At 37.7% G+C, this 27,339-nt stretch overlaps 1 protein-coding gene across 1 annotated transcript; it reads right to left on the reverse strand.

Annotated features, from left to right (window-relative positions):
• Positions 1–678: 678 nt before the first annotated feature.
• On the reverse strand, positions 679–27,339 carry Fam241a (family with sequence similarity 241 member A). Its single transcript, XM_048333472.1, has 2 exons — positions 27,082–27,339; positions 679–2,935 (listed from the first exon to the last, which is right to left on the reverse strand). The coding sequence occupies exons 1-2, from the start codon at positions 27,238–27,240 to the stop codon at positions 2,690–2,692; spliced, it is 405 nt and encodes a 134-aa protein (XP_048189429.1). The 5' UTR covers positions 27,241–27,339; the 3' UTR covers positions 679–2,689.

Here is a 27,339-nt window from a genome sequence, read left to right on the forward strand (position 1 = left end):
AGTGGTCTGTACAGTGTAGACTACTAGGAATGGTCAGATTGGTAATGAGGAACGAAAAAATATCATTGTACATAAGCTTAAGATAGTATAAGATTGAAACCATGCATCAGTGGCTCACACCTGTAATCCCACTTACTCAGGAGGGGAAGATTCAAGGATCATGGTTCTATTCGTTGCTAGCCAGCTTAGACAAGAAAGTCCAAGATATTTTTTTTAAATTTCCAATTAGCCGAAGTAGAATTGTGGCTCATGTGATAAAGTGCTATCCTTGGGTGAAAAGCTAAGGGGCAGTCCTCAAGCCCTGAGTTCAAAGCCCAGTACACACACACACACACACACACACACACACACACAGAGAGATTTAATTCTACAATATGCTGAGCTTTTAAGGAAAATTGATTTACTCATACCATCTATAGTCAGCTTATATCCATCTTAACCTTTATCCTTTGAATAAAGGGCTGACAGAATAGGTGATGTATATATTAATAATCTAATAACCTTAACATTATAACCTTCTGTTTCTTTATTCATAGGCATTAAGTTTCTATAATTGGCTTATATTTAAGACTGAAATAACCAAGGATTGCTTTCAATCTAATTTCTTATGCCAGGAAGCAAAGAAATTACCATGTCCTTTTCAGGATATCTGTACAGACTACATTCAATTGTATTTCATAAAAGAAAAGATTTTAGCTAAATCTGGTGTCTTTTTTTTTTTTTGCCATATCAACCCCAAAGATTTGATGGCATTCTGTACTAGCCAATAATATATGAAGAAAGAAGAGCAGCAAGATCTTCTCTATTTCTTTATATAATTTAATGCATTAACATTAATGTGGAAATGCATAGTACTGGCAGTATACTAAACAAGAACTATATTATATTAGGACTTATTTTTAATGTGTTTTCAATAGTAAGCACTGTTGGGACCAGAGTCATTACTATGTATACTGTCTTTCTTTTCATTTTAAAGAGAAATTACATTTCTGATAGTATTAGAAATATTAGAATATGCTTATTAATATCCTATGCAGATATGCAAACTCTCTTGGGTTCTTTTGAAAACTTTGCAATTCTATGTTATACAGAGGAAACTTTTCAAACAACTTGTACCTATATTAAGCTCATAAAAGTTACTGTAAAAAATATCTCACACCCAATTAAAAGCACAATAATATATTACAAAGTTTTTATTTCCAAAAGCCAAATCGTAAAAGGCCCATACTTACACCAATGTACAGTAATTTTTTTGTGGCCCCAACTAGTATTTTTGTTTAGGATTATCTGATTTTAGAAATTAAATGTTTTTCATTATTTTCTGTTTCAGGATGAAAGATACTAAGAACTCACAGAGTAAAATTGTGAAATTGGATTGGGTAAAAACTTTACAAAACAGACAAGTAAATATTTGACATACTTCAGTTAGCAGTGCCCTTCCAAAGAAAAATGCCCACTGTCTATTTTAATTGTATTTAATTTGAATTCCTAGATTGTTATCTACTTCTTCTTTATTCAAATAATCTTTGAGATGGAAGTGCAAAGTCTAAAGGTCCTGTAACCAAATGTCACTAAAGCCAGGTTTTGTTTTCAAAGTGTATTTAAAGAAATGCTTGTTTCAATATACAGCCACACAGAACTGAGTTAAGGAAACAATAACATGACTAGCCAATTAATGACTTGGCTTTAATCTTAAATTCCAAATTTTAGCATCTGATTTTATCCTGTAATACTGTACTTCCCATAAGTTATCAAAGAAAAATGATCAGATTTTTAAATAATTACAATAAAATATAAATCTTTCTTTTTTGGGGGGGGGGGGAGGGATTCATGCCAAAATAGGAAATACACTATTTTAAATCTTAAGATAATTGCAAAAGAACTATAAAATTACAATTTTTGGAAAAAAATACACTGACATCTGCAAGTGGTTAGACACAAGGATAGGTATTACCTTAGGATGAAGCCTTGGCTTATGATATTTAAAAAATCCACAAAAAAGTAATTAGCACCAAAATTGTCTAAAATGTCAACAATATATTAAAGAAATCCCAGGCCTGAGTATGCCATTATAGAAAATTTAACCTGAGAACTTCCCCCAGCAATAAATATACTCCTTTCAATCTCTAGTAATGTGCTAGCTTTATTCATACTTACCACAGTACTAAGGTAGTATGTAGTAATTACAACTTAAATTATCTTGGTTCAGGTTGAGCCAGGGACAATAGAAAGACAAGTATTTCCCAAGTAATGTGGATTTGATAGAAGTGAGATTAGAACAGTTTTTCAATTAAAACTTATTTTTAGCTTTTCTTTTTTTAAAAAATGTTTTATTAAAACTCTGTAAGAACTATACTGCTTGATTTGAATTCCAACTTATTTTTCCCTGCTCATTGGTTGGTGATGTTATTTAAGATTTGGAGTGGGGATATAGTTGTCTAAAGTGAATATAAATCACAGTAGTGAAATAAGAGTTTTGAATAAAATATATATTCAAAATATATATTGAACCTTGTTATAACAAAGAATTTGGTTCAATTTTAAACAATATCCACTTATAAATTGAGTTACAAAACAGCGAACACACCAAAAACAAGTCAAATGTTTTGGCTTTCAAAAAGCCAAAATGTGTAACTCTATCAATTACATACATGGCTTTCAAATGTCTAACCACTCATTCAGCCATGTCCTACTGTTGCACATAAATAATGACAAGGCAAAGAACAGCAACCAGTCCGAGGGCTTGCAGGCCAAGGAACCACAGCATAAGCCAAAAGAAGATGACTATCACGGGTTCCACAATTCGTTCTCCAAAGTACATCCTTGTGAAGCCCATACTGAGGAGGTTTTTGTTCAGTTCACCAAAAAGCGTTCCCATCTTTTTGTAGTCATCTCCGCCAGTCTCACCAGTGTGGCTTTGTGAATCTTCAATAGCCTTAAGAAAAAAAATAACCAAAACATGAACATAAAATAAGAACTAGACAAAGGTCTTTAAGAGTAACATCTCATAGTACTCTTTTTTTTGTGGTCAGTCATGGGACTTGAACTCAGAGTCTGCATGCTGTCCCTCACTTCTTTTTGCTCAAGGCTAGTGCTCTACCACTTTGAGGCACAGCTCTATTTCCAGTTTTCTGGTGGTTAATTGGAGATAAAAGTCTCTCGGGCTGGGTTTGAACTGAGATCCTCAGATCTCAAGCCTCCTAAGATTACAGGATTGATCAGTGCACTGTGCCTGGCTTATCTCAGTTCTTTATCTTTCAAAATAGAGGCATACTTTTGATAATAATTCAATAAATACTTGTTAGCTTAATATAATGGGAATCTTCCTTTTATAGTGACATAAGAAAATTGTGTCTAGATGGGTGATAGTGGCTCATGTCTATAATCCTAGCTATCCAGACCACTGATTTGCACAGTGAAGGAAACAAGTGGTTCACTTCCATCTGTTTTCTAGTTTCTCTGAATTACACAAAGATGGCTGCTTGTGAAGAACTCTTTGTATTTCTCATCAGTAACCACAGTTTGAAAATCTTATTTGCTTTTCTCCTGTTTTAAGAGGTAGGCTTCTAATTGTTCTGTCCTTGTGAGTTTTTATTTATTAGTCCATCACATTGAACTACATTTAACTGAACTCCTCAGCTACGGAAACTTCAGCATAAGCCTTTTCATAATCCTCTAAATGCTAAATGCTTCTTACTAATTCCATCAGGAGAAACACATAGGATTAATTTTGTGTAGGCCAACAAGCTACTAAGAGTCAGAGTTCTGGAAAATGTCCACGTGTAGCCAACTACACATACTATAAAATGTGTATTATTTCTACTATCTCCCAATTTTACTACAATGAAGCTACTCTCTAAACTTCACACCCTCTTCTATATTTTTTGCTATCATTTGTCCCCTGAAAGGCTCATGTGTTACATGTTTGGTCTTCAGTGTTATGTTGGCAAGGGAAACCTTTAAGCGGCGGGGATGTGGGGGGAGATCGACTGGGTAGAGGGTGCCCTCAAAAGGTATTAAGATATTTATTTGGGTGCTTCAAATAGTTCTTGTAAGAGGACTGTTTTAAAAGCCAGAGCCTGGCCTTATCCAGCTTTATCTGGATTGGGTTGATGTTGTTAAGTTTCAATTTACCAACAAACCTTCATTACAGTAGCAACACCTGATAGCAGCTTGGGACTTTTCTAGCATCTGTAGAAACTATCTCATTGTGTCTGCTCTGGACACCAGCTCCAGTTGCCTTCTCTTTCTTGGATTCTATAAGGTCTATAAGGTCCCTTCTTGGAACTCAGACACTCATACCACCGGGTAAGCAGTGACCTGTTCTTGGAATTTTGGGTTTCAGGTCTGTGGGGCCTTTTCTCATTCTTTTCAGATTTAGTAATTTCATTGGTTTGCTTTGCTACCCTGGGTCTAGTGGTGGTTACTTCTGGCTGTTGCTGCCTCTGTGATATTTTAATGTAGTATGTTTTTTAAAGGAGCACACAGTCGAATCGCATTGAGCATATGTGAAATCACAGACTACAGGGCTCATTACCAGAGTATCTGATTTAGTAAACCAGGGTGGGAGGCTTGGAGTAATTCTAAGAATGTCCCCACTATCACTGTATCTGATCTTAGTACCCTAGATACTGGATGTACTTGTATTAGAACTAGGGAAGGGAAAGGGAATATCAAAATTGAGAGGCAAAGGATAAAAAGACAAACGATTCCAAAAGCAATACTTACAAAACTATTTGGTGTAAACCAACTGTACAACTCATGGAAGGGAGAGGGATAGGGGGAGGGAGAAATGGGGAAAATGAGGGAGGAGGTAACAAGTTGAACAAGAAATGTACTCACTGCCTTACATATGAAACTGTAACCCCTTTGTGCTTCACTTTGACAGTTAAGAAAATGAAAAAAAAAAAAGAATATCTACTGGAGAGTTTCAGAGTGCTGCAGGTACACTCATCATATTTAAATTAAATCTACAAATGCTGGTGAGTTCCTCATAGGAAGAAGTAGGAATTGCAACATTAATTCAAAGTAAGGAATTAGTTAACCCCTAGAAGCCAGGTGAGAAGGGAGATGACCACAGCATCTTGTATCCTAGAATAGCTGGTGGGATAGGGCCTATAAAGGGAAGACTTGCAAGGCACAATTTTGAGCACAATTTGTGGCTATGGAAGCCTGCTGTTTTCACCTTCCTTTAATTATGAAGAACTTCATGTACTCACAAAATTAAAGAAAGTAAGTACAGTGAATAACTATAAACCTATCAGCTAAGTACAATTAATAACTATATACCTATGAGCTAGATTTAATAATTACTAAAATTTTACCATGTTACCAAATAGTACTGAGCAACCAAATAAAGAGGAAAACACAGTCAGTAGAAGAATGCTTCAAAGTAGTGTATTTCCACAAGTGAAATTCATTAGAAATACACAAGATAGTCAACAATGACCTGAGGAGAGATTTCAAACAATCCCAAGATGACAACGGAAAACACAGAAGAGACGGGCAGTATTGTCAAATCAGTAAGATTACAGAAGATCTCATTTCTCTATTTTCTGTATCTAAATTATCCTCTTAAATGCTCCAGTTACTAAGGGGTCAAGCAATGGTGTGGTGGCAAATGTGACACATAAACATAAAATAAAGGGAAAGCAGAAAGATTTGCTGATTTGATATCGCCTCCCAATTTGTTATTAGTTCTCCATTGTGGCCATTTTGGAGTTACTAACAGCCAGCTTGCAAAGTCCCTGAAGAGTTAATAATTTGCTATAAAGATCCACTAGCAGCCAGCACTAGCACTCCACTATAGGAACAGTAGTTAAGTTGAGATAAAGAACTTAGAAGGTTATATAATCAGTGAGTTTAATCCTGATAATTCTACCAGTTGGGGTATATTTTTCTGCATATATGTCTGTGTATGTATATATGTTCTGTATGTATGTACTGAGGCTAGAACTCAGAGCCTTGCATTTCTAGCTTGGCTTCTTTTTTTTTTTTTTCTTTTGGTACTGGTCTTAAGGCATGAACTTAGGGCCTAAGTGCTACCCCACAGCATGGATACTCCAGGCTGCAGGAGCAACACTTAAACTCTGGCGATTGCTGGTAATTGGGGATAGAATCTCAGACTTGTCTGCCTGGATTGATTTTGCACCTGATCTTCAGATTGCAGCCTCTTGAGTAGCTAAGATTATAGGCCACTAGCACTAAGATTATAGGCTCACTAGGTGAGCCACTACCACCTAGCTGGTAGATGATGGTGGTTAGTTTATACGAATGACAAATTCAGAGTAACTGCATTATAAATGAGTAGAACTCAGGGAAATCATATTAAGAAATATATCTTTAGTAGTCAATGTGGTTAGATATAACGAAATGTTGCATAGTGACACAAAACCACCCCAAGTAACAGCATTTGGCTTGCTTCACGTAGATGTCAAAAGAGCATACACTTCAGCCATTTTTAGAAGTCCCTATTCACAATAACATTTAAACTACCTGGATGATTGTGAGAAATAGGTGTTTTTTCAATGTTCTTGCTGTAGTGAACAGCATTGCCATCCATATGCCAGATCTGAAGACCCTAAACTGGAGGCATTCTTGACTCTTCTCTGCCTCACGTGGTCCTGCATTTTTCTAATCACTTTACCATTATGTTACACTCCACATGGCCTTAAATTGTATGGATAATCTACCACCTTGGCCAGTGAAGTAGTTTCCTGCCTCTAGTGTGCATGCATTCCACCACCCAGCAGCCACAGTGATCCTTTCATGCTCAAATTCACTCATGCCACCTCCACCCTGATTTTAGAACTATGCTTATCCTGGCCTCTGTCTGGGTCCTGGTACTCCTTCTGTCCTTCAGCATCCCTCTGTCTGTCTCTGTTTCAATCACACATGTCTTTGTTTCAGCTTCAGGTTATGCTTTGCCAGACAGGGATTGTAATTTGCTGTTTTCTCTGCCTAAAACACTCTTTCTTCTCTCCTTTTCTCAGTATAAACCTTGTTTAGCATCAGGTAATGCACTTCCAAAGCATTGTAAGTCCATGAAAAAGTGTGGGTGTGATTATTTGATTCCTATCTTTCTAACTTCACAGTAAGCTCTATAAAATGAGGCAATATCTCTTTCCTGAATTAGTTCCTCTGATATTACTATATAGTACACTTTACTGGCTTAAAAGAATACAATTACATAACTTTATAGTTCTGAACTTTATAAGTCGTGTCTGCAGAGTTGTGTTTCTTTTGTGAGGCTCTAGGAAAGAGTCCACTCCCACACCTTTCCACTTGCAAGAGGACGTCTATCGTCTTTGGTTCTTAGACCCCATGCCTCTATCTTCAAGGCCAGTAATATATAGAATTCTAATAGCAGCAAGGAAAGACTCTCTGCTTTTGTTTTTCCCAAGGCATGGCCTCTTTATGTAATGTGGGAAGCTGACCTTGAACTTGAAATCCTCTGCCTATGAAGAAATGCTGAGATTACAGGCCTGTGCCACATTAGACTGAGTCTCTGCCTTAAGGACCCATGTGATCAAGTCTGGCCTGCCTGGGAAGTCCAGGATACTCTACTTCAAGGTCCTTAAACTTAATCACATTGTCAGTGTGCCAGGCAATGTATCATATTCACAGGTCCTGAGGATTAAGATGTGAATGTCTTTGAAAAGACCACTCTTCTGCCTATCACAGTGTTGTATTAAAATTTACTTGTATATCTAATTCCTGTCATATCTTTAGTCCATTAATGATACTTATGACAAAAGGTATACCATATAAATTTTAATATTAGTATTTAGTATATTGCATTGTGCCTGGCCCATGTCTGTTAATAATAAACATTTGCTTTATGAACAATACAAATATTCCATAATAACATTAATAAAACGTAAGTATAATATCTAGGTTCATTTTATTCCTCCATGAGTACAGGTACAAGTTGAAATATTTATAAATTCTAGACTAATTACAGGTTATAGTAGCTGCTAGCCAAAATATTCATGTTAAGCCTAATTCCTATAGCTTTAAAAGAAGAGAGTTAAATGTACAGACACTGACTTATACTTAGTAACTGAAGGATCTGTGCTATGAACCCAGTCTTACGCTAGGGCCACATCACTAGTCAAATTTCCTTTTCCTTCCAGTTATTACATTAAAAGCTAATGCCTGTCAAATGTAGCTTAGAGGAATTTTTAAATATTTCGTCTCTGAAAAAAGAAAAGCTATGGTAACACATTTTGTTTCATAGAGAATGAGTACATTCAACACAGCAAATTGCACATCAGTACCATTTTTTTTGCTTTTTATTTTCTCACAGTTTAAAAAACCAGAAAACTGCTCCAGTTTTTATTTTCATCTTGAGCAAAAATGGGAATGAGACAAACCTATTTGTAGATGAGTGCATCTTCATAGCTTTTAAAGGAGTGACTAGGATCTAGAGTCAAATGTCAAAAAAGGAAAAAGGAAGGAACAAAGAAAGAATAAAGTAAGAAAGAAAGAAAGAAAAAAAAGGAAGAAAGAAAGAACACAAAACCAAAACCGAACAAGCCTCCAAGCAGAATGAAGAGATGTGCTTGGCGGAGTAGCTTTACACGTCACACGCAGAACTGCACTTGAGCAGGCATGCAGATGGAGCCCTTCCCTGTTCTAACATTAAGCACTCTCGTGTCCTTGCCAAATTTTATTGTGTGTGTGAGGCCCTACTGGAAAAACATTTGTCAAAGGACTTTCCTTGATGGTCACACAGAATACTAACAATGCCATGAACATTAAAAAGTGTTCTCAAAGTGATATTCTTCTCATCTTTTTGTTTATGATTGAAGATACATGTAAAAATGTATGTTTTGGCGGATTCAAAATCCTAAAAGATAATGACAAAATCCTAAAAGAATGATAACCAATTTAAGGTGAATCCTTTAAAAAAGTAACATGATTTTTGAAAAGTATTCTTTAAGACAATTAAACCAAAGTCTCTTACTGTAGAAAGAAGTGCTCAAGAGGCCAAGTAACACAAGCTACTGAAAAATTCACAGGCTTCAGAAGAGAATGAGACAGAGTCACATCCTATTCTCAGGTATTAGCTGCAAGGCCTAGGGCAAAGTATTTAACAATTGAATCTGTTTTTGATATCTGCATAAGGAGCATCATTCCTACTTACCTCACAGACTTCTTATGACAAGATGAGAAAACATAAAAACATCTTCTTTATACATAATAAGCTCTCATAGCAATTATTATTATTATTACTGTATTTTGGTAGAATGAATGTCTTCAGATTGTTACTTTCTATTATACCATGCTGCCTGACCTAATGAATACTTTAGTCATCATTTTCCTTATAATAATTAAAATCAGTTTCATTTTCTTTAGCTGTTATAATAATTTGATTATAAAGAAATTGAGGCAGTGTTTTCTATGCAAATCCCCTGCCCATGGTGCAATGCGCACAGTATATACTGATACAGTGCACATACGACATACATACAGTACAACGAGCACACAGTAGTAGTACAGTAGAACCTCTTGCTTATTCACTTGTAGAAAAGCACCCCGCTTCTTTAAGCAGGCTTTCCCTGAGTCCACAACAATTTCAGATTCACTTTTAACTGTTTTCTCATGTGCCGGATCACATTTTGTGGTGTTCTAACATACACAGCATTGGGAATCTGCTTGCTTTGAGTGCCTGGTATTGATTTGACCTTTATCCTGAACAGGAATCCCTTCGTTTCCTTCTGAGTACACTTGTAACTTTCCTTACTCTTGCTCCCTGTGTTGGTGGCGATATCTCACTCAGCCCGAATAAGCAGAACATTTCATTTGCTTGGACATACACCTAGAAAACATTTCATTTGCTTGGACATGCGTGTAGTGAAGGAATGAGCATATAACCCTCGATAGGCCAAAGAGAGAAAGCCCAACTTAAGACTTTTGCTATTGAAGAAAGATTTCTTTTTTTTTTGTTAAAGCTTTAAAAGCTATGAAGATGAGTTAGCTGGTTAAGACATAGGGCATTTTATTGTCATAAAAAGAAATCTGACTAAGAATAAAGCCAAAAGAAAGCTAAAAATGCTTAGAGACAGAATCTTGCTGAAATAGCTTATTAAATGTACAGATTTTGATAACACACCGATCTCTGGTCTTTTCAATAGTATAAACCATTAATTTCTTGTTTTGCAAAATTTGGTAGGAGCTGAATTTTGTCGCTTAGGACTAAGAGTTCTGACTACAGGAGATTACAAAGATGATTAAAAAAATGACAGCCATTATTCTGTTTTCACTGTGGTAGGCATTATTTTAAGGAAGTGCTGTTTTCATTATCCCACTTAATCTTCATTTTCTATAACAAGTATTGTTAGTTAATTCCAAAGTCTAAGTGATTAACCATGATTCTTATTACTTCCTTACTAATTTGGTTTTATTATTACAAGCAGTAATTAACGTGAAAGTGTATTAAACAGTGGAGGTGAGGCAAATGGGAATATTTGGATGTAACTTTCTAAATGTTATTTTTAAAGACCCATGAAAATATGTGGATATGCAGTAATTACAGATATTTAGATAACACAATATTGTGGGCCTCATGTACATTATAATAAGGAAGGTAAATTACAGTATACCTGCCAGGATGCATAACAAATAAAAGAAAAATAATTATTGGATAGCAGAGTAGTTTGTCAATTGAGCTTTACTGAACAAATGAATACATGACAAATTAAATATTGCTGTAACGGCTCCTTTTGCCTTTACTCAACTTTACTTCTGTTGACTGCTTTTAAACTTTAGTAGGATTGTAATCTACCAACCTTTGATTTATGTCTATCATTCTATCTTACTTCCTTTTAATCTTGACTTTATTGAGGTTTCCTTTTGAGATGTGTTATCCTTTGCTTTCAAGATTTCTGCCTTTCAACATTTTTTATTTATTTTTTATTGTCAAGGTAAAGTACAGAAGGGTTATAGTTACATACATTAGGCAGTGAGTACATTTGTCATATTTGATGTCTTTCAACATTTTAACTATGATATGTCTGTATATCTCATGTTTATCCTTAAGACTTTTTTTGTTTCTTGGATAGTTAACAATATTCTTCATGAAGTTTGTAGTGGTTATGTCTTTCTAAATATTATTTTCTCTGTTGCTCTCTATTCTCTATTTGTATCTTGGTGTGCTTAGTCAATTGCCATATTTCTCCAAGGTTTTTTTTTATTACATATCCTCTCTCTCCCCGCCCCCCGCCCCCCCCCCCCCCCCCCGTCCTTAAGACTATATACCTCTACAGACATCTCTTCAGGTTGATTGTTTTCATGTGCCAGTTGAAATTATTTTCATTTGGGGTATTATATTAATTCAATTTCTGAATTCCCATTTGATTAAAAAAATCTGTTATCTTCTCTAGTTGGTAAGACACTGCAATCATATTTCTCTTTCATTCTTTTTTTCCCCCAGTCCTGAACTCAGGGCCTGAGCACTGTCCCTGACTTCCTTTTTTTGCTCAAGGCTTGAGCCACAGTGCCACTTCTGGCCTTTTCTGTTTATGTGGTGCTGAAGAATCAAACCTAGGGCTTCATGCATGCTAGGCAAGCACTCTACTGCTAAGCCACATTCCCAGCCCTTGATCTTTCATTCTTTTAAGCATATTCTCTTTAGTTTTAACACCATATTTATAGTTGTTTTTGAGGTTTTATTTTTGCTGAGACAGTGTCTTGGTATGTAGCTAAAGTGGGTTTTATACTTGTGATCTTTCTACATCACCTCTACCTCCAGGGTCCTGGGGTCAAAGGTATATGTTGCCATGCCTGGCAGTTTTTGTGTTCATGTGGCCCTTGTCAAAGGTAGATTCTATTGCCTACCCTGCTCTTATGGGTTACACTTTCCTGTTTCGTTTCTCCAGCTCTCATGATCTATATTTTTGGACAGCAGGCATTTTTTAGATAATATCTTTTAGCAGCAGTAGGTATTGATTTCCCCAGCTCCTACCAAAGTGGTAGCCGTGGTTTGCTTATTTGTTTAGTGAGTTGCTGGAGGAATTTTATGGTCTGTTTGCTCTTTACTCACTTATTTTTATTTTCTAGTCTCATTTACCTGGGGTTCCCATGGGTTAATATAAGCCATTTATTGGTTGTAGGGTATGCTTAGCCCCTGCCCCCTAGCCTTTTTTCTTCATCACTGTAAATAAATAGAAGGACTGCTTGGCGACCACTACCCATGTTCAGAGATTTGACATGATAGCCTTATGCACAGACATGGAAATAGCAGCTTCCAAGTTCCTACTGTCACGGCCCCTGAGAAGTTTTGCCTTGGGCATGTACATAGTTTTCCAGACTTCCAGGGATGACTTCCATATTATTCTAATGCCTCATTTCCTAGGAGCTGCCCTGGGTTAGAGCAGCTTATAGCTCACTCTTTTATCAGAGGCTACATTTAAGCCCTTTGTGAAACAGAGGCTTTTGTTCTGCGCTAATGGGTCTTCATGCAGAATGCGGAATGCTTTCAAGTCTACCCCACATCCTCCTGTGATTGCTCCTGAGTGGGTGCGGCCTAGCACATCAACCCTGCTTTCCTGACCCTCTGAGTTGATTCTGACCCAAGAGGGTTGTTGTTCTTGGCTGATTCTTTCCCTAGCCAGCTCTGTTTTGATATACTATGGCGTTACTAGCTTCCTTTTAATTGCCTTTCACCAAGATGCAGGTTGTTTTCAACTGTAACATTAGGCATAGAGTTCTCTATTCCCTTTTTCAAAAAACATCAGGCTCTTCACATCTATGGTCTATCTTTCTTCCTGGGCACAGCTCCTGCACCATTTGCACTGGTGGGGGGTAGTAACTCATGTTCTCTAGGATGACAAAACTTGCTCTAATATTAGGCACTGGGGTTGGGAAAAAGAAAGCCCTTGATCTTCTTGGCTTCTCTCTCCTGGTATGGAAACTCTGCCTTACAGTGAACTGCAGTGAAGATCGGGCTTCAGTGTTCCTGGCTGGCTGAACTGGGGTGAAGGCAGTTTAGAGAAATAGATACTTGGTCCTCTTGGTTATGAGTTCTTAGAATAGAGTATCTATCTGTAAATGGAGCATGGAGGGAAGGGTAAAAAGATAAGAAACACCAAGGGCCTAGCTTTCCAGGAAGAACCTGCAACCCTACCTAGACTGGGAGTGGAAGACGGTAAAGCCCATCCTTTTCGGGGTAGAGCTTCTGTAACACAGCACTGTGAACGGAACTAGTTGAATGAGATGTGGCTCAAGTGCCATCAATACTGCTCTAAACTTGAGTAGGTTTTCTTGAGTGAATGTTTCTCCATCTGCTATATGACCTTAGGATGATTCCAAAGACTGTAAAAGGGTGTCATTTCACTTTGCCTAATATTTAATTATTTTGCCAGTTCATTGATATTTTGCTGGGGAGAGAGTCTTTATTGTTCCAAAAGTCCTACACTGGTTATTTTGGGGTATCCGTTACTTTTGATAGTGAATTAAAGGACAATTTCAGGATGGCTGACAGCTAGTTTTCTGAAATCAATCTTGGAACTTTAAGCATTTACTTATATCCTGTGACTGTCAACTTCTGGGACTAAACATTTGACTTCTGAGGGCCATTCAGTCAGATAGGGTTTCTACTAATACTTTCTTAAAAGTTTAAAAATATTCACCAATAAAAATTTCACAATATTGGTAGCTTTCTTTTCTTTCTTCATTATTTCTCATACATGCCACTAAAAATGCAATTCCTTCATTGCCCAATGGTCTACCAAGTACTTTTGCCCTAATTAACTCATTTTTTTTTCATTAAGCCTAAGGAAAATTAGTGGGAAAGTTGAATCTCAGGACCCTGGTTTTTTACTCTTACTTGTGTTTAATACACCTAGCATCATGCTCACATCTACCTGTTAAAACAGTATTTAAGCTTAATTAAAATACTTTTTATTAGTAAAAGATGCAAAAGTGTCATAATTCAAACAAGAATGCTGTGTGAGCATTAACATGACATTCTAATTTCCACTCACTCAAGTTAATTCTTATCATAGCCCACAGGACAAAAACATATTAACATGAATAAGAATAAAGAAAACTACCTTAAGCTATCATTTATATTCATCACATTTATAATTTTGCTTTAAAGACAGTTACATTTAATAGAACTAAATCAAATTTTCCTAGTGACAATAATGTGTTAGATTACTGGCTACATCCTTAACCTCAAGAAGCTAACAATCTAACATGGAGATTAGCATTTATCAAGTACATCTTTAGTAGAGATGTGATAAGTTTTTATAGTTTAAACTACTTTTGTGTTATTATGTAATAGGCCAGATGTTTAAATCACTGATATACAACAAGCTGATTCTATGGTTGTCAAAACATCTTTACTCTAGCATCAGTCACTTGCAAAAATTCATTTCTTGCTTTTCATTCCTCTTTACCTGAAAAACTGAACCTTTGAAGATATGTTCTGAAATATTTAAGCCTTGACAACAACATTTAGGTGTTGGAAGTTTTTAACTGATTTTACAACACATTTTCTAATAAAAAGCAACACTTATTAAATATCTAGAATGTGCATTTACATTTTCTAAAAAGACAAATTGGGCACAGTGGCTCTAGCCTGTAATCCTAGCTACCTAGGAGGAAGAGGTCAGGGAATTGTGGTTTGAGGCTGGTCCAGGCAAAAAGAGTTTGAGACTTTATCTAAACCAGTGGCTGGGCAAAGTGGCCAGTATCTGTGACCCCTGGAGACTTGGGATGTACGAGGGGGGTTGCAGCCCAGCCCAGCTGCCCAATAAAGCATAACCCCACAGCAAAGCAACTAATTGAAAAGGGGCCTGGAGACCTGCCAAAGAGGTCCAATGCTTGCTTACAAGATTGAAAGGTGAGGCCCTAAATTCAGTCCTTAGTACCACCAAAATAAAAATACATAAATAAAGAAAGCCCCAAACCCATCTATATCATTTACTATCCTCCTGCCTATTAGGGAAAAAAATTTACATTAATTGGCATAAAGAGTAACCACAAAGGAAAGTTCAGAGGCCGCCAGCCATTTTATTTAGTTTTCGAATGAGAGAACATGCATAATATTAGGCCATAAAATAACTAACTCCTCTCCTTTGGAATTTTCTGACTTCTTTAGTAATGTGCTTAAACCTTTTTCCTATGGGAACCATGATTTTATAGAAAAGGAAATAGTTCTCCCAAGATTGGGAAGTATGCTAGCTGAAAAGCACAAATATGTAATATAATATAAAAAAAAACTGAAAGACTTTTATGAAGGATTTTATTAAAAGAATTGTTACAGAGTGAACTGTTCTCTAGCTGTGATCTTAACATATCCAATGAATGGAATTTGAGTTTTTTTTAATGTTAAAGAATCAGAAAAAAAAAGTGGCTAGGAACAAAGAATTTCTAACATGAGCAGAATGTGCTCCGATGACTAGGGAAAGGTTTCTTGTATAGATATAATTTTTGGTGAACTGTCGTTATAAGGAGATACAAAAAAAAAAAAAAGAAAGGATAATAGAAGGGAGTTGGGAGTAGGTCTGTGAGACTGACAAATTTTCTTCCCTAACATAAATAGAACTTTGTGTCATTTAACCCACTCCATTGTTCCACTCAACTTCTTAACAGAAAAGATTTTTTCTCTTTTTTCTTGGGGGGGAGGCAGGTGCGCAGGGCAGGAGGCTCACGCTCAAATGCCAGTAAGACAATGAATTATATAGGAAGGGAAGATAAGCACATGACAAGCTGTAACATGAAATTATTGATGAATTTCGAACGCATCTGTATTAGTTATAAATTTAGCTCTGTAATAGTCTATCATTTCAACTGTGTATCACAGTTTTATACTAGAACATACCCTTTCAATCCTAAATCAAAAGAAAAAATAGAAGAGATCCTAACTGGAATGAGAATACTGGCATATTAGGCTAGTCACACTTCCTTTTTAGGAAAAAAACCAAGAAAAGCAAGAGATTGCAAAACAAAGGTACTAGACACAATCTGAAGTACTACCTAGATAAGGACTGCTCCTAAAAGCACTCAGTATCTTAGTTATGCTGGCATTCTTGTTGTTTAACCAGAATCTGTTGAAAAACATAAACCAAGTTGGACATGTTGGCTCAATCCTGTAATCCTTGTAATTTAGGAGTCTAAAATTGTGTGAGTCCTGTAGTTGGGAGGCTAGCCCCAGCAAAACATCAGTGAGACTTCCATCTTAATCAACAAAAATCTGGGTGTGGTGGCATGTGCCTGCCATTCCAGCTATGCAGGGAAATATAAATAGGAGTATCACTGTCCAGGCCATCTGGGCAAAAAAGCAAGATTCTATTTGAAAAACAAAAGCAAAATGGACTAGAGTTGTGGCTCAAATGGTAGAGCACTTACCTTGCAAGTGTAATAATCAACATTTGTGACTTTGTGAACACCTTTCTTCAAAATTTTCTGGTGGAAGTTGTAAGTCCATATGTAGGCCAAGACAGCATAGCTTTAACGAAGCTTAAAAATGGTTTATATATTGTATATTTTCAATTTTTATAGTGTTAAACATATTGGTATGGCTTATAGAAGAATGCTTATTAGAATTAAGCTTTCTTTAAAATTAACTGTTTATTATAAATTTCTTACTAAGCTCTATAATGGAATCTCATTTTATCTCACAGCAAATACTCATGTAACAGTACTTAAAAATCTGATAATTTTTCAAAAAGCTAGGAGAGTGTCATTTGTATAGCAATGGTTGGTAGTTGTTTACTATGGCTTCTACAACAAAAGCTTCTAGTTTTGGGTACTAATTTCTATCAAACATAGTGAGTTAGCTGACATTCTTTGCAGATCTGAAACAACCACTGTTGTGCAATTATTATTTGTTATTAAATAAAATGTCTATTAAGATATCAATCATTTGAACTAAATGGGGGAAAGGCTTAAACAGTTTTTAATTATTTACAGAACTAAAGAATCTTCAGGGATCTAATCTTGTAAAGAAAAGTATGACATTTCTTAAGGAAGAGATTCTTTGAAAATAGTATGTAAATAACATCGTCAGATTATATTAGCTGTTTAAACTTTAGGTGAACGGTGAGGCAGCAAAAACAACTAGAAGTTTTCTGCTTGACGTGATAGTCTGTAGTTACTTTTCAAAGTTACAAGCCTCTTCTCTCAGCATGTTTTGCACCTGCATTTTATTTGAGATATGCAATGCCTTACTTGTGGTAAGCTTGCCAGAGGTCTGACTGGTAGGCTAGACCAACTGATGGCAGCTATCTTTCAGGAAACCACACTCTTGTTCTTGCTGTGTGTAAACTCCTTCCTCAGTATCAAGTATATTACTAAACTTCAACTCTTGTAAGCCACAATCCTTGATTCGTATAACATGGAAGCTTGCAAAATAGACCTTGTTGTCAATTTAGATTAATAAACAATAGCTGATTGCCCCCAAATAACCACAGTAAGTGCTGCAGAGTACACAAAGTAAATAATCTATACTTCTAGTCACTAAGCTGCTGAATATATAAAGAAACATACACAGGTTCCATATTTACAACCCATTTCTCTACCTGTTACGAGCTGAATTAAATCATTCTTTTTTAATAAAAAAAATCTATAGTTCTAAATTTTAAAGCATTATTTCTCAGTTCAGGTAATTCTAGGTTTTAGGTTTGTATATTGAAATTGAAAATACATAATTTCATGTCATGTGTACCCCTTTAAATTCAACATGCCCAGTACCAACTCATCATTATTTGTCCCGAGTTTGGCGTTCCTCCAGGATCTCCTGCCTGTAAGTGAAAACATTTGGACAACAACTGAGTCTACATCTAACTTTGTATTAAAGGTGGCCTAAAACTTACTGTGCAGCTCAGCTTGGCCTTGAACTCATTATCTTCCTGCCTCAGCCAAAGTGTTAGGACTGTTAGACCGGGGTGCGCACCATGCTTGGCCTTCCTTGCCTGAATTTCTACCCATGTTTTACAGCAATCTATCAAGCTCACTGCACACTATTATGTCTCTTTCTGTTGATTCCAACAAGAGAATATGGTTCTGTTTTATACAAAGTCCAAATTTCTTCCTTTCTGAAGTTAATTTCTGTCATGATAAGTTTGCCTGAGTAGACACACTGCTTTGGCAAAAGCAGTGAGTTTTTAACAGCAGTGTCTTTTTGAAACAAAATTTTGACAGATTTTACATTCACTCAGAAATGCCAAAGCACTTTGCTGAAGCATTTGCCAGATCATGTAATCGCTATTCTCTTGAAGAATATGTTTTAGAATGAGCTTGTAGCAAGAAGGGAGTGACAAAATAAACACATGTAATAATGAACAAGATAAGTATAACTAGTGAGAAGAGCTATGAGGAAAATAGAATAGGGTAGTAGAATAGAGATAGTGGGGTAGGAGGTTCTTTTCATAGAAGAGTCAAGAGCTGGGATCTCAGGAGAAATGGCAGTTAAACTGATGGTAATGAAGATCTGCCAGGAAACACAGTTCCACGTAGAGGTCAGAGACAGAATTGAGCTGATTGCGTAGGTGTAGTGATTGAGGCTGATCCACAAGAAATATATTTCATATTTTAACCTAGTACATATAAAGTTCCACAAGTTTACACTCCTCCTAGGTGTGATGCACTCTGACAACACCTGTCCTGTCCTATCCTATTTGTTTAAAATCCATCAAATTGATTTTATGGCCAAACACTGGCTTAGTGGTTAAGTATATTTAAGTATGGTTTGGATCTCAACACTGAATCTGACCAGCTGTGATTCAGGTTAAGAATCTTCAGATTATGAAGTGGTCAGAACCACATACATATTTGCTAATTATATAAAACTTGACCTAGTCACAATATTATAAATTATATGATTTATAACTTATTTATCACTTATTTATTACTAGATTTATCACTTGCTTGTTATTTATTACTAGATGCCAACTATGGCATTCTTTTACACTTATCTCTCACTAAACTATATAACCAATAAAGAAAAAGGTGGCTTTGAGAGGAAGGATACAAATCAATGAGATTATCAACCAGATTTTCAGTAATCTGTGAAACAATCATAAACTGCAAAACATTAAAACTTTTATTTATTTTTCATTTAAACTGTGACTATTTAAATTCTTTTAAAATCGTAGTGCACAGAATGGCTATGTGATGAAAAAAATAACAAAATTATATAATACAAAGGCCTTTCTTGACCTCGTGGTAGGTAACTGTGGGTCACAAAGAAGAGAACAGGACTGATTTAAGCCACCTTCTTAAAGTGCGGATTAGATATTTGTGCATTTAGTACTTTTCCTAAAATTTTTGTAAAAACAAACCTGGCAACATTGCTAACTACTTGGTATCTTGGTATGTTTATTGAAGTATGCTGGATGTTTCTAGAAGATGAGTGAGTCTATTTTAAGTCACCAAAGCCAAACATAAAAAATAACTTTCTTTCATAATTTTCAGTTTGTAGCAGTTAAAATTAACTTTTTGCTACAGGTTATTACCTTTTAAAGCTATGGGATTTTTAATCAGTTAGGCTTATGAAATTAGCAACACATAAGGTGTCATACTAAATTTTCCCTCTCTTCGTATTGAATATACAAGTAAGATAGGAGGATAAAAAAAGTAACCATTTCCTGGTTAATTGAAAGAATGAACAAATTCTCGAACACAGATCATAAAAAATTTGTATCAAAGGAAATCTAGTAACAACCACAGATGAAAATTTAAATAACATTATGTCTAAACTTAATCACATTATGCTTAGCTATTATTGCTAATAACTTTATCCTTTACTTCCCATGAAGTTCAAAACATTTACACCATGCTTTCTTTTCGATCTGAACTCTGATAAACTGCAGTTGCTGCTAGAAGAAAACAGCAAGAAACTGGGCTGGCCATTTCCTCTTCCCATGCCAAGGGAGGGACACTGAATATGAGAAAAATAAAATCAGAGAACAGAAAACATCTCTGCATCAATAACTATAGATTCAATTGCTCAAATGAAACTACTTTTCAAATGTCTTATTAAATACACACACAAAAACTATATCTGAAAAACCAAAACATAACTGGTAGCTTTCTGAAGATAGGTGACCCCTATGCAAGATAAGACTGAAGTCCAGAGAAGACAGAAACTAAAGACAGTAGGGCTAAGGCTTAACAGGTACAAATAAAGAATACAGTTTCTATTGATGGTAAGACTGCTATCATGGTCCTTTACTAGAGGAAAAGGTGAGAAGAGAGCAAGTGCAGAAGAAATAAGGAGCTAATATTTATTGAGAGCCTACTCTATGCTAGGCACTTTGTAGACAAAGACCTGCACATTACTATACCCATTACAAATGAGGAAACTAAGTCTCTAAGAGATTAAGTAATCAGGATCAGACCAGGCCAATAAAGTAGGAAAGCCAGGATTTAAACTCAGGGTTATAATGCCACACCACCTTCATTTTTCATAATGTTCACCTTCTACAGAGAAGAGGAAGATGTGGGAGAAGAGAAAGGAAGATTGATGATAGGAAGGAAGGAAGGAAGGAAGGAAGGAAGGAAGGAAAGAAGGAAGGAAGGAAGGAAGGAAGGAAGGAAGGAAGGAAGGAAGGAAGGAAGGAAGGAAGGAAGGAAGGAAGAAAGAACAGAAAATAGGAAAACGAGCCTGAATCTGAATAGAAAGGAGATGGGTAGTAGGAAAAAAAGCAGAAAAGGAATTCAAGGAAGAGCAAATCAAGCAAATTGCATAGGAGTTTGCTGGAAGAGACACCAAGAAAAGGAATTTGGAATGCAGATTCTAAATAAGTATTTTTGATCACCTTTTGGGCAACCTGAAACACTTTAATCATCATGTGTTTTTGTTGTTGTTGTTTTTTTGTGTGCTGAGCCTGAGGCTTGAACTCAGGGCCTTGTTACCAACCCTGAGCTTTTTGCTCAAGACTACCACTCTTCAGCCACAGCTTTGCTTCTGGCTTTCTTGGTTGTTAATTAGAGATAAAAGTCTCACAGTCTTTCCTGCCCCAGATGGCTTTGAACTTCAACCTTCAGATCTCATTCTCTGGAGTAGCTAGGATTAAAGGTGTGAGCCACTACTACCAGTAGAAGATAAAATATATTCATTACTCATAGGCAGAAAACAAGTTGTACCTCCTTCGTGTTAACAGTACTCCAGCATAAAAAAATTACTCTACTTATTTCCCATTCTCTCTGTGATTTCTGGAAAGAGATCTCAGATTTCAGCCTCTTGAGTAACTAGGATTACAGGTGTGAGCCACTTGCAGCCAGTTTCATCATGCATCTTGAATAGGATTGAAATCACTGACATTTTGGGCTGAGCATTACTTTGCTGTAGGGGATCCTGCTACTCTGAACAATTAAAAATGTTCATTCTCAGTCTTCCCTGAGGCAAAATTACCCTCAGTTGGGACCTACTGATGTAAAGGTTCTACTTTAGATAATGATAACAAATGAACAACAGCAAGGATGCCTGGTGCAAATTAATTCTACACCTAGATCACTTGGTGGGTTGGCTTATATCTTCCAAAGAGTCCACATACTTCTAAAACTTGTTAAATTATTTTCAGATATATCTCCTTAGGCTACCATGTTGAAAGATAAGTATCATGAATATTACGGGTTGATTTGCGTATCTGTCCTTTATTCCCCTGCCAAAGTATGGCCTTGTGAGTACAGTATCAACATTAGCTGAGAGTCTGGGAGAGATGCAAAATTTCAGGTCTGACCTCAGACCAGCTGCATCAAAATATGTATTTGATGTGCAATTATGTTTATGTACATCCAAGTTAAGGAGCACTGTTTTTTATCTTAAACATTACCTGTGTTGGGTTTATTTTCAGTTAGGGTTCTAGTTGAAAATTTCATCTAACAGCTAACACTTGCATGCTGCTATGTGCCAAGGATGGCTCTAATTGCACTTTTTATATATTATTATTAACTCGTGTGATCTCTCCAGTAATCTCCTGAGGTTGATATAATTATGTCTGCCATTAAGCAGAACGGTGGGAATCATAATCCAATGAAGAAACTGAAGCCCATAGAGGAGGGCTAATTAATTCACCTAAAGTTACCGTAAGTGCTAGCACAGGTTTCTCCACATTTACAATTTGTATAGTTATTCATATTTCCAATTATAGATCAAAAAAGGCACACAGACTGTCTCCATCTTTTTAAACTGATCATCTTACAGAAAACTCTGATAAACACTATTATAGAGATTCCTTCATTTGTTTTCTTAATTATTCCAGGCATTTCAAAATCCAAGGCATAGAGCTGTGGTATTATCATTGAAAGGAAGTGAAATTTATCTCTCACCTGAAGAGTGAACAATTATATATCTAGAGTAAGCAAGAGTCAGGACTAAGATAATAGCAATTATTAGTGTAAGAATTAATAAAAATTCAGAAAGGTATGAAGGTAAGAACTAAATATATAAAAGTCAATAGCTGGAAACTAGCAGCAAAAAATATGATGTGGGACAAGTCACTTTCAAAATAGCAATAAAAAAATTAAAAGCTTACTATAGACTTATATGCAAAACTGTTTCCTTATGTACATATGAAAATATAAGGGGTTTATATAAATTATAGGATTGCAGAAGAAAGTAGAAAGTGATTAGTCAGTGATTAGAAAAACAAGCTCAATGGTTTAAATATATAGGATAACAAATAAAACCATAAAAGTATTTACATGAGAGCAAATACAGTATTGAGTTCATAATACCACTATAATTTCTAGAAAAAATATGTAAGTATGAATTTGTGTTATACTGTGTGAGTTACCAGAGATATCTTTGACTAATACAAATTGAAAGCATGCCTTTTTTTTTTTGCTAGTCCTGGGCCTTGGACTCAGGGCCTGAGCACCTTCCCTGGCTTCTTTCCGCTCAAGGCTAGCACTCTGCCACCTGAGCCACAGCGCCCCTTCTGGCCACTTTCCATATATGTGGTGCTAGGGAATCGAACTGAGAGCTTCATGTGTAGGAGGCAAGCACTCTTGCCACTAAGCCATATTCCCAGCCCTGAAAGCATGTCTTAATAAAACACATTGTAAGTAAAATTATAAGACAATATAAGCCAGGCTTGGAATAACAAATAACATGTTTTCTCTCAAATGAGAGTAAGTGGGCCAGAGAGGAAAGAAAGTATGGTCAAAATGTTATATATGATAAAATTGCACAAAATCATTTTGTACAGTGAACACATACTATTAAAAATAAAAAAAAACAATACAAGCATTCAGTAAATCTAGTGATAGAACAGCAAAGGATGTTTTGCATCCTAAAATGGCAAAGCCTTAACTGATAGTGCTGGCTGCTGGCATAGGTGACTTCTGGTCAGCATGCTCCTTATGAGCCTGGAATATGCTCTAGAACAACCTTCCTCGAGTGGAATCCTTTAGGGTGTTTGAAAAAGCTTCAAAGAGTTTGTCTCACTAATCAAGCTCTTCCATTTCAAAGAGTTTGTTTCATGGCAGAATTGTGAGGATTTACAAGCAAAGATTTTTTTTCATACAGTATTACTAATGAAACAAAGTGTGAAATGGTTTAAAATGTGCACTATTACAGGAATTAAGTATTAGCCTCTATCTATCTCTATCTATCTATCTATCTATCTATCTATCTATCTATCTATCTATCTATCTACTTGTCTGTCCGTCTGTGTCTATATATCTATCTGGACATGTGTGTATGTGTGTATGTGTATATGTGTATCCTGGTACTAGGGCTTGAACTCAGGGCCTGGGCACTGTCGCTGAGCTTTTTTCTCAAGGCTAGAGCTTTACCACTTCAGTCACAGCTCCACTTCTGGCTTTCCAATGATTATGATGAGAGTCTCGTGCTAAAGCTGGCTTTGAACCGTGATCCTCAGATCTCGGCCTCCTGAGTAGCCAGGATTACAGGTCACATTATTTTTACAAAGAAGACTCTGAAACAATGGGAAAGTCATGAGACTGGCCTATTTTTGGTGAGGAGGGCAGTCTTCAGTCATTCAGGCTGTGAGCTGTGCACTAGACCAGATGCCACTGACATTACAAATACAAAATAAAAAGTGTGGAGCTGTTTTGCTTTCCGGCCATGCAGAAGGTCATAGGCCTTTACCATAAAGCCACCTCCATTCACTGTTAAGAACATAGTTGGATCATCACTAATGCACACAATTATCAACACACCTGTGAAGCCACAGTATCCTGTCTCTAATTCCTTGGATATCTTTCTTGCTTATTTCTCTTAGGTGCCTGACTAAAGCAGACATAACTCCTTTCTCTAAGGTTTTTTTGGTATGATATTTAGTTTTAATGGACTTCCTTTGCTGTTCATCCTACCTGCAATGATTTAAGCCCAAAGGATAGAGGAATCTTACTTAGCTTTTATTCAAAAGAACTAGGCAAGGATAAATGATAGTGTGATGGTAACAATACATTGGTGTCAATACCAGCATTTCAGTATTACATGAAATAAATTTTGATCTGGTATTTTAACAACAATCATCCAAAGACAGACATTATATGGACACTTTGGTGGAAGTCTTCTAAGTTGAAGAAAAGGTCTTCCAGTCAGAAATGGAAAGGAATAGTAACAAGGGAAAGCATGTATATGGAGAAACCTTTTTCTGGTAAAACAGCCCACAGAAGAAACCTGCTTCTTATCAGAAAAGGGAACTCTGAAGTAAACAGGAACAGAAAGGGGAGCCATAATAGAAAACGAAGAGCTGACAGGGCGCTGAGCAATGTGGCTGTACAACACACTGCCTTCACCCCGATGGAGATAAGAAGGCATCTGCTGGCTGCTGACTTCAATTTCCTCTTACTATGCACGAGACTGCTAAGCTTCTGGAACTCCGAGTAAGCATAGTAAGCAGAAAGGACAGCAGGTAATTAGCTTTGGTCCCCTTTATATAATTGTTTTTGTGGAAAAGTGCACTGTAGCTAAGCAAAATAATGCACTCCTGTAATCTCAGTGCTCATGAGGCTAAGGGAGGAGGATCTCAAGGCCAAACAGGGATACACTGTATGTAACACCCTACCTCAAAATAACAAAACAAAAAAAAAGACTACAAATTGCAACTTGTACAGGTTGCTCCATTTGTAATTTGGAGTCCTTGCTGTCCCTACAACAAAAAGAAAGCAAATGACAACTACAAAAAGTGAATAACAAAACATCATTTCATAAAAAAATTAAAATGGGTCCTTAGAATATGTTTAATAGTTGTGGGGCTGGGATAATATGGCTTAGCAGTAGAGTGATTGCCTTGCATGCATGAAGCCCTGGGTTCGATTGCTCAGCACCACATAAACAGAAAAGGCCGGAAGTGGCGCTGTGGCTCAAATGGTAGAGTGCTAGCCTTGAGTAAAAAGAAGTCAGGTATAGTGCTCATTCTCTGAGTCCATGCCCCAGGAGTGGCCAAAAAAAAAAAAGTTTAATTGTTGTGAACATTTAATTCTCCCTCAAATGATCTCTAAATTCACAAAATTACTCCCATCATTATCTGACATTACATAGAAATCTTAAATTTCATTTGCAGACGTTAATGTCGCTAGAAAAACAAGGCTCTGTGATATCACCAAGAAATTATTTATCAAAAAAGCTTACTTCTCATATCAATGGATTGGGTTGGACAGTTATTTACTTTTGCTTCTTTTGGCTTTTTTATAAGCTCTTCCTTGGTGTTGATGTAAGAGGAAATGTTATGTAGGATGTGATTTTTCAATTATTGTGTATGTGAAATTAGTGTAAAATATGAGGTTAAAAAGGAAATAAAAATAACACCTTCAAGGGAATAGAGGAAAATGAAATGATATTCCATGAGGAAAACTGGTGACAATGTTTCCTAGCTTTCTGTTCTATCCATTTTATTTATACCACAGCCAATTTTGGTTAAGAACAGAGCTCTAGATGCTAACCTCTACCTAATGGTATCGATGAAACTCACAACTGAATAAACATTTTGCATAAGCTTTTGCAACTATTTAAAAATTTGCTTTGGAAACTTCAGCTCAAAACTACCTGTCACCCCCCCACACCCCCTCCCAGGGAGTTCTTGTAGCTGTTTTCTCCACTTCCAATACAGCAAGGAAGAGGAAACAAGACTTTTCTCTACTGAGTCATGCTGGTAGTTAAGCAGGAAAACCACCAGGAAGGGAAATAGGACGATCTCCCAGCTGCCAGTTATTCACTTCAGTCACCATCTCCTCCTCCCGTCCTCATCCTAGCGCCATCAACTCTGCTCAGGTATATTTTGTGTGACTGCACACTATTTTTTTTTTTTTTTTTTTGCTTCCTGGGTAAGACATGAAAGCATTGTAAGTTATACTTTCCAGACCCATTCTGTGACGATCCTGGAGTTTCGTGAAACGTGACCAAGAAGGGAACCTGGAGAGGAACTGGTAACGGATGCTAATTGATTATCCCGACGGTAGAGCTGCACCGAAGGCCAACGATCATTGAGATTGGGGGCTCAGGGATTTTTAAAACCTAGTTCGTCACGGACCGTTTTCAAGGTACAATCATTGGGTTTGCGGGTGAAAATGCACGCCCCTTCTCATGTGAATCCAATCTTTGAACTGCCCGACACTTTATTTAATAAGCTCGGGCTCATCGGAGGGCTTCGGACCTCCTCGCGGACTCCCGCCCTCTCTGGGGCCGCTGGCCCGGCGTTCCCCCGGGTACCGACCCAAAGCTGATCGTCTCGGGTGAAGTTTAGACTCCATCGGTGCTTGCTTGGGAAAGCCCCGGCCCCGAGCGCTCCGGGCACCGCACCGGCTCCGCCACGCGCCAGGGACGCCGCCCCGTCGGGGAGGCGAGGGCAGCGGGCCACGCGGGGAGCCAGGTGAGTGCCCGGAAGCGCGAGGCGGAGGCGCCCCGGCACCGGAGCCCCGCACCGGCCCGGGGGGGGGGCGGGTGGATCAGGTTGGAGCAAAGCGGCTCCAGGTGAGGAAGGGGCCGTTGGCGAGGGCGTTCCCGGCCAGCCCACCTGCCCGACCGCGACGTCGGGGCGGCCCCGCCCGGCCGCGCCGACCAACCGCTTCTCGGGCGGCTTCCCGGAACGCCGCCCGGCCGCCTCCCTCCGCCCCCCGGTCCGCGCCGCGCCGCCGGGCCCCGTCCGCGCTCACCTGCTCGCCGCTCTCCTGCGGCCGCCCGCGCCGCCGCGGACTCGCCCCGGTCTCCCGCTCCGTCCCCGCCGCCGCCCGCTCCGCTGGCGCCTCGCCGTCCTCGTCGCGATCCTCGTCGCCGCCGCCGCCGCTCCGCAGCAGTTCCCCGGCCGATCCCATCCCGCCGCCGACTCCCGGCGGCCGCTGAGCCACAACACGAGACGCCCCGCAGCTGCCCCGGTCGGAGCGCAGCGCCCGCCGCTGCGGACAGGAGTCTCC

This window comes from Perognathus longimembris, chromosome 24 (assembly GCF_023159225.1).
Source record: "Perognathus longimembris pacificus isolate PPM17 chromosome 24, ASM2315922v1, whole genome shotgun sequence".
In the NCBI taxonomy this organism is placed as follows: Eukaryota; Metazoa; Chordata; class Mammalia; order Rodentia; family Heteromyidae; genus Perognathus; species Perognathus longimembris.

Excerpts from the sequence above, each read along its gene's own strand:
- Fam241a (XM_048333472.1), bottom strand. The coding sequence starts at position 27,240 with ATGGGATCGGCCGGGGAACTGCTGCGGAGCGGCGGCGGCGGCGACGAG. Across the intron at positions 2,936-27,081 it reads CGCAGGAGAGCGGCGAGCAG|GCTATTGAAGATTCACAAAG; the intron begins GTGAGCGCGGAC and ends TTTTTTCTTAAG.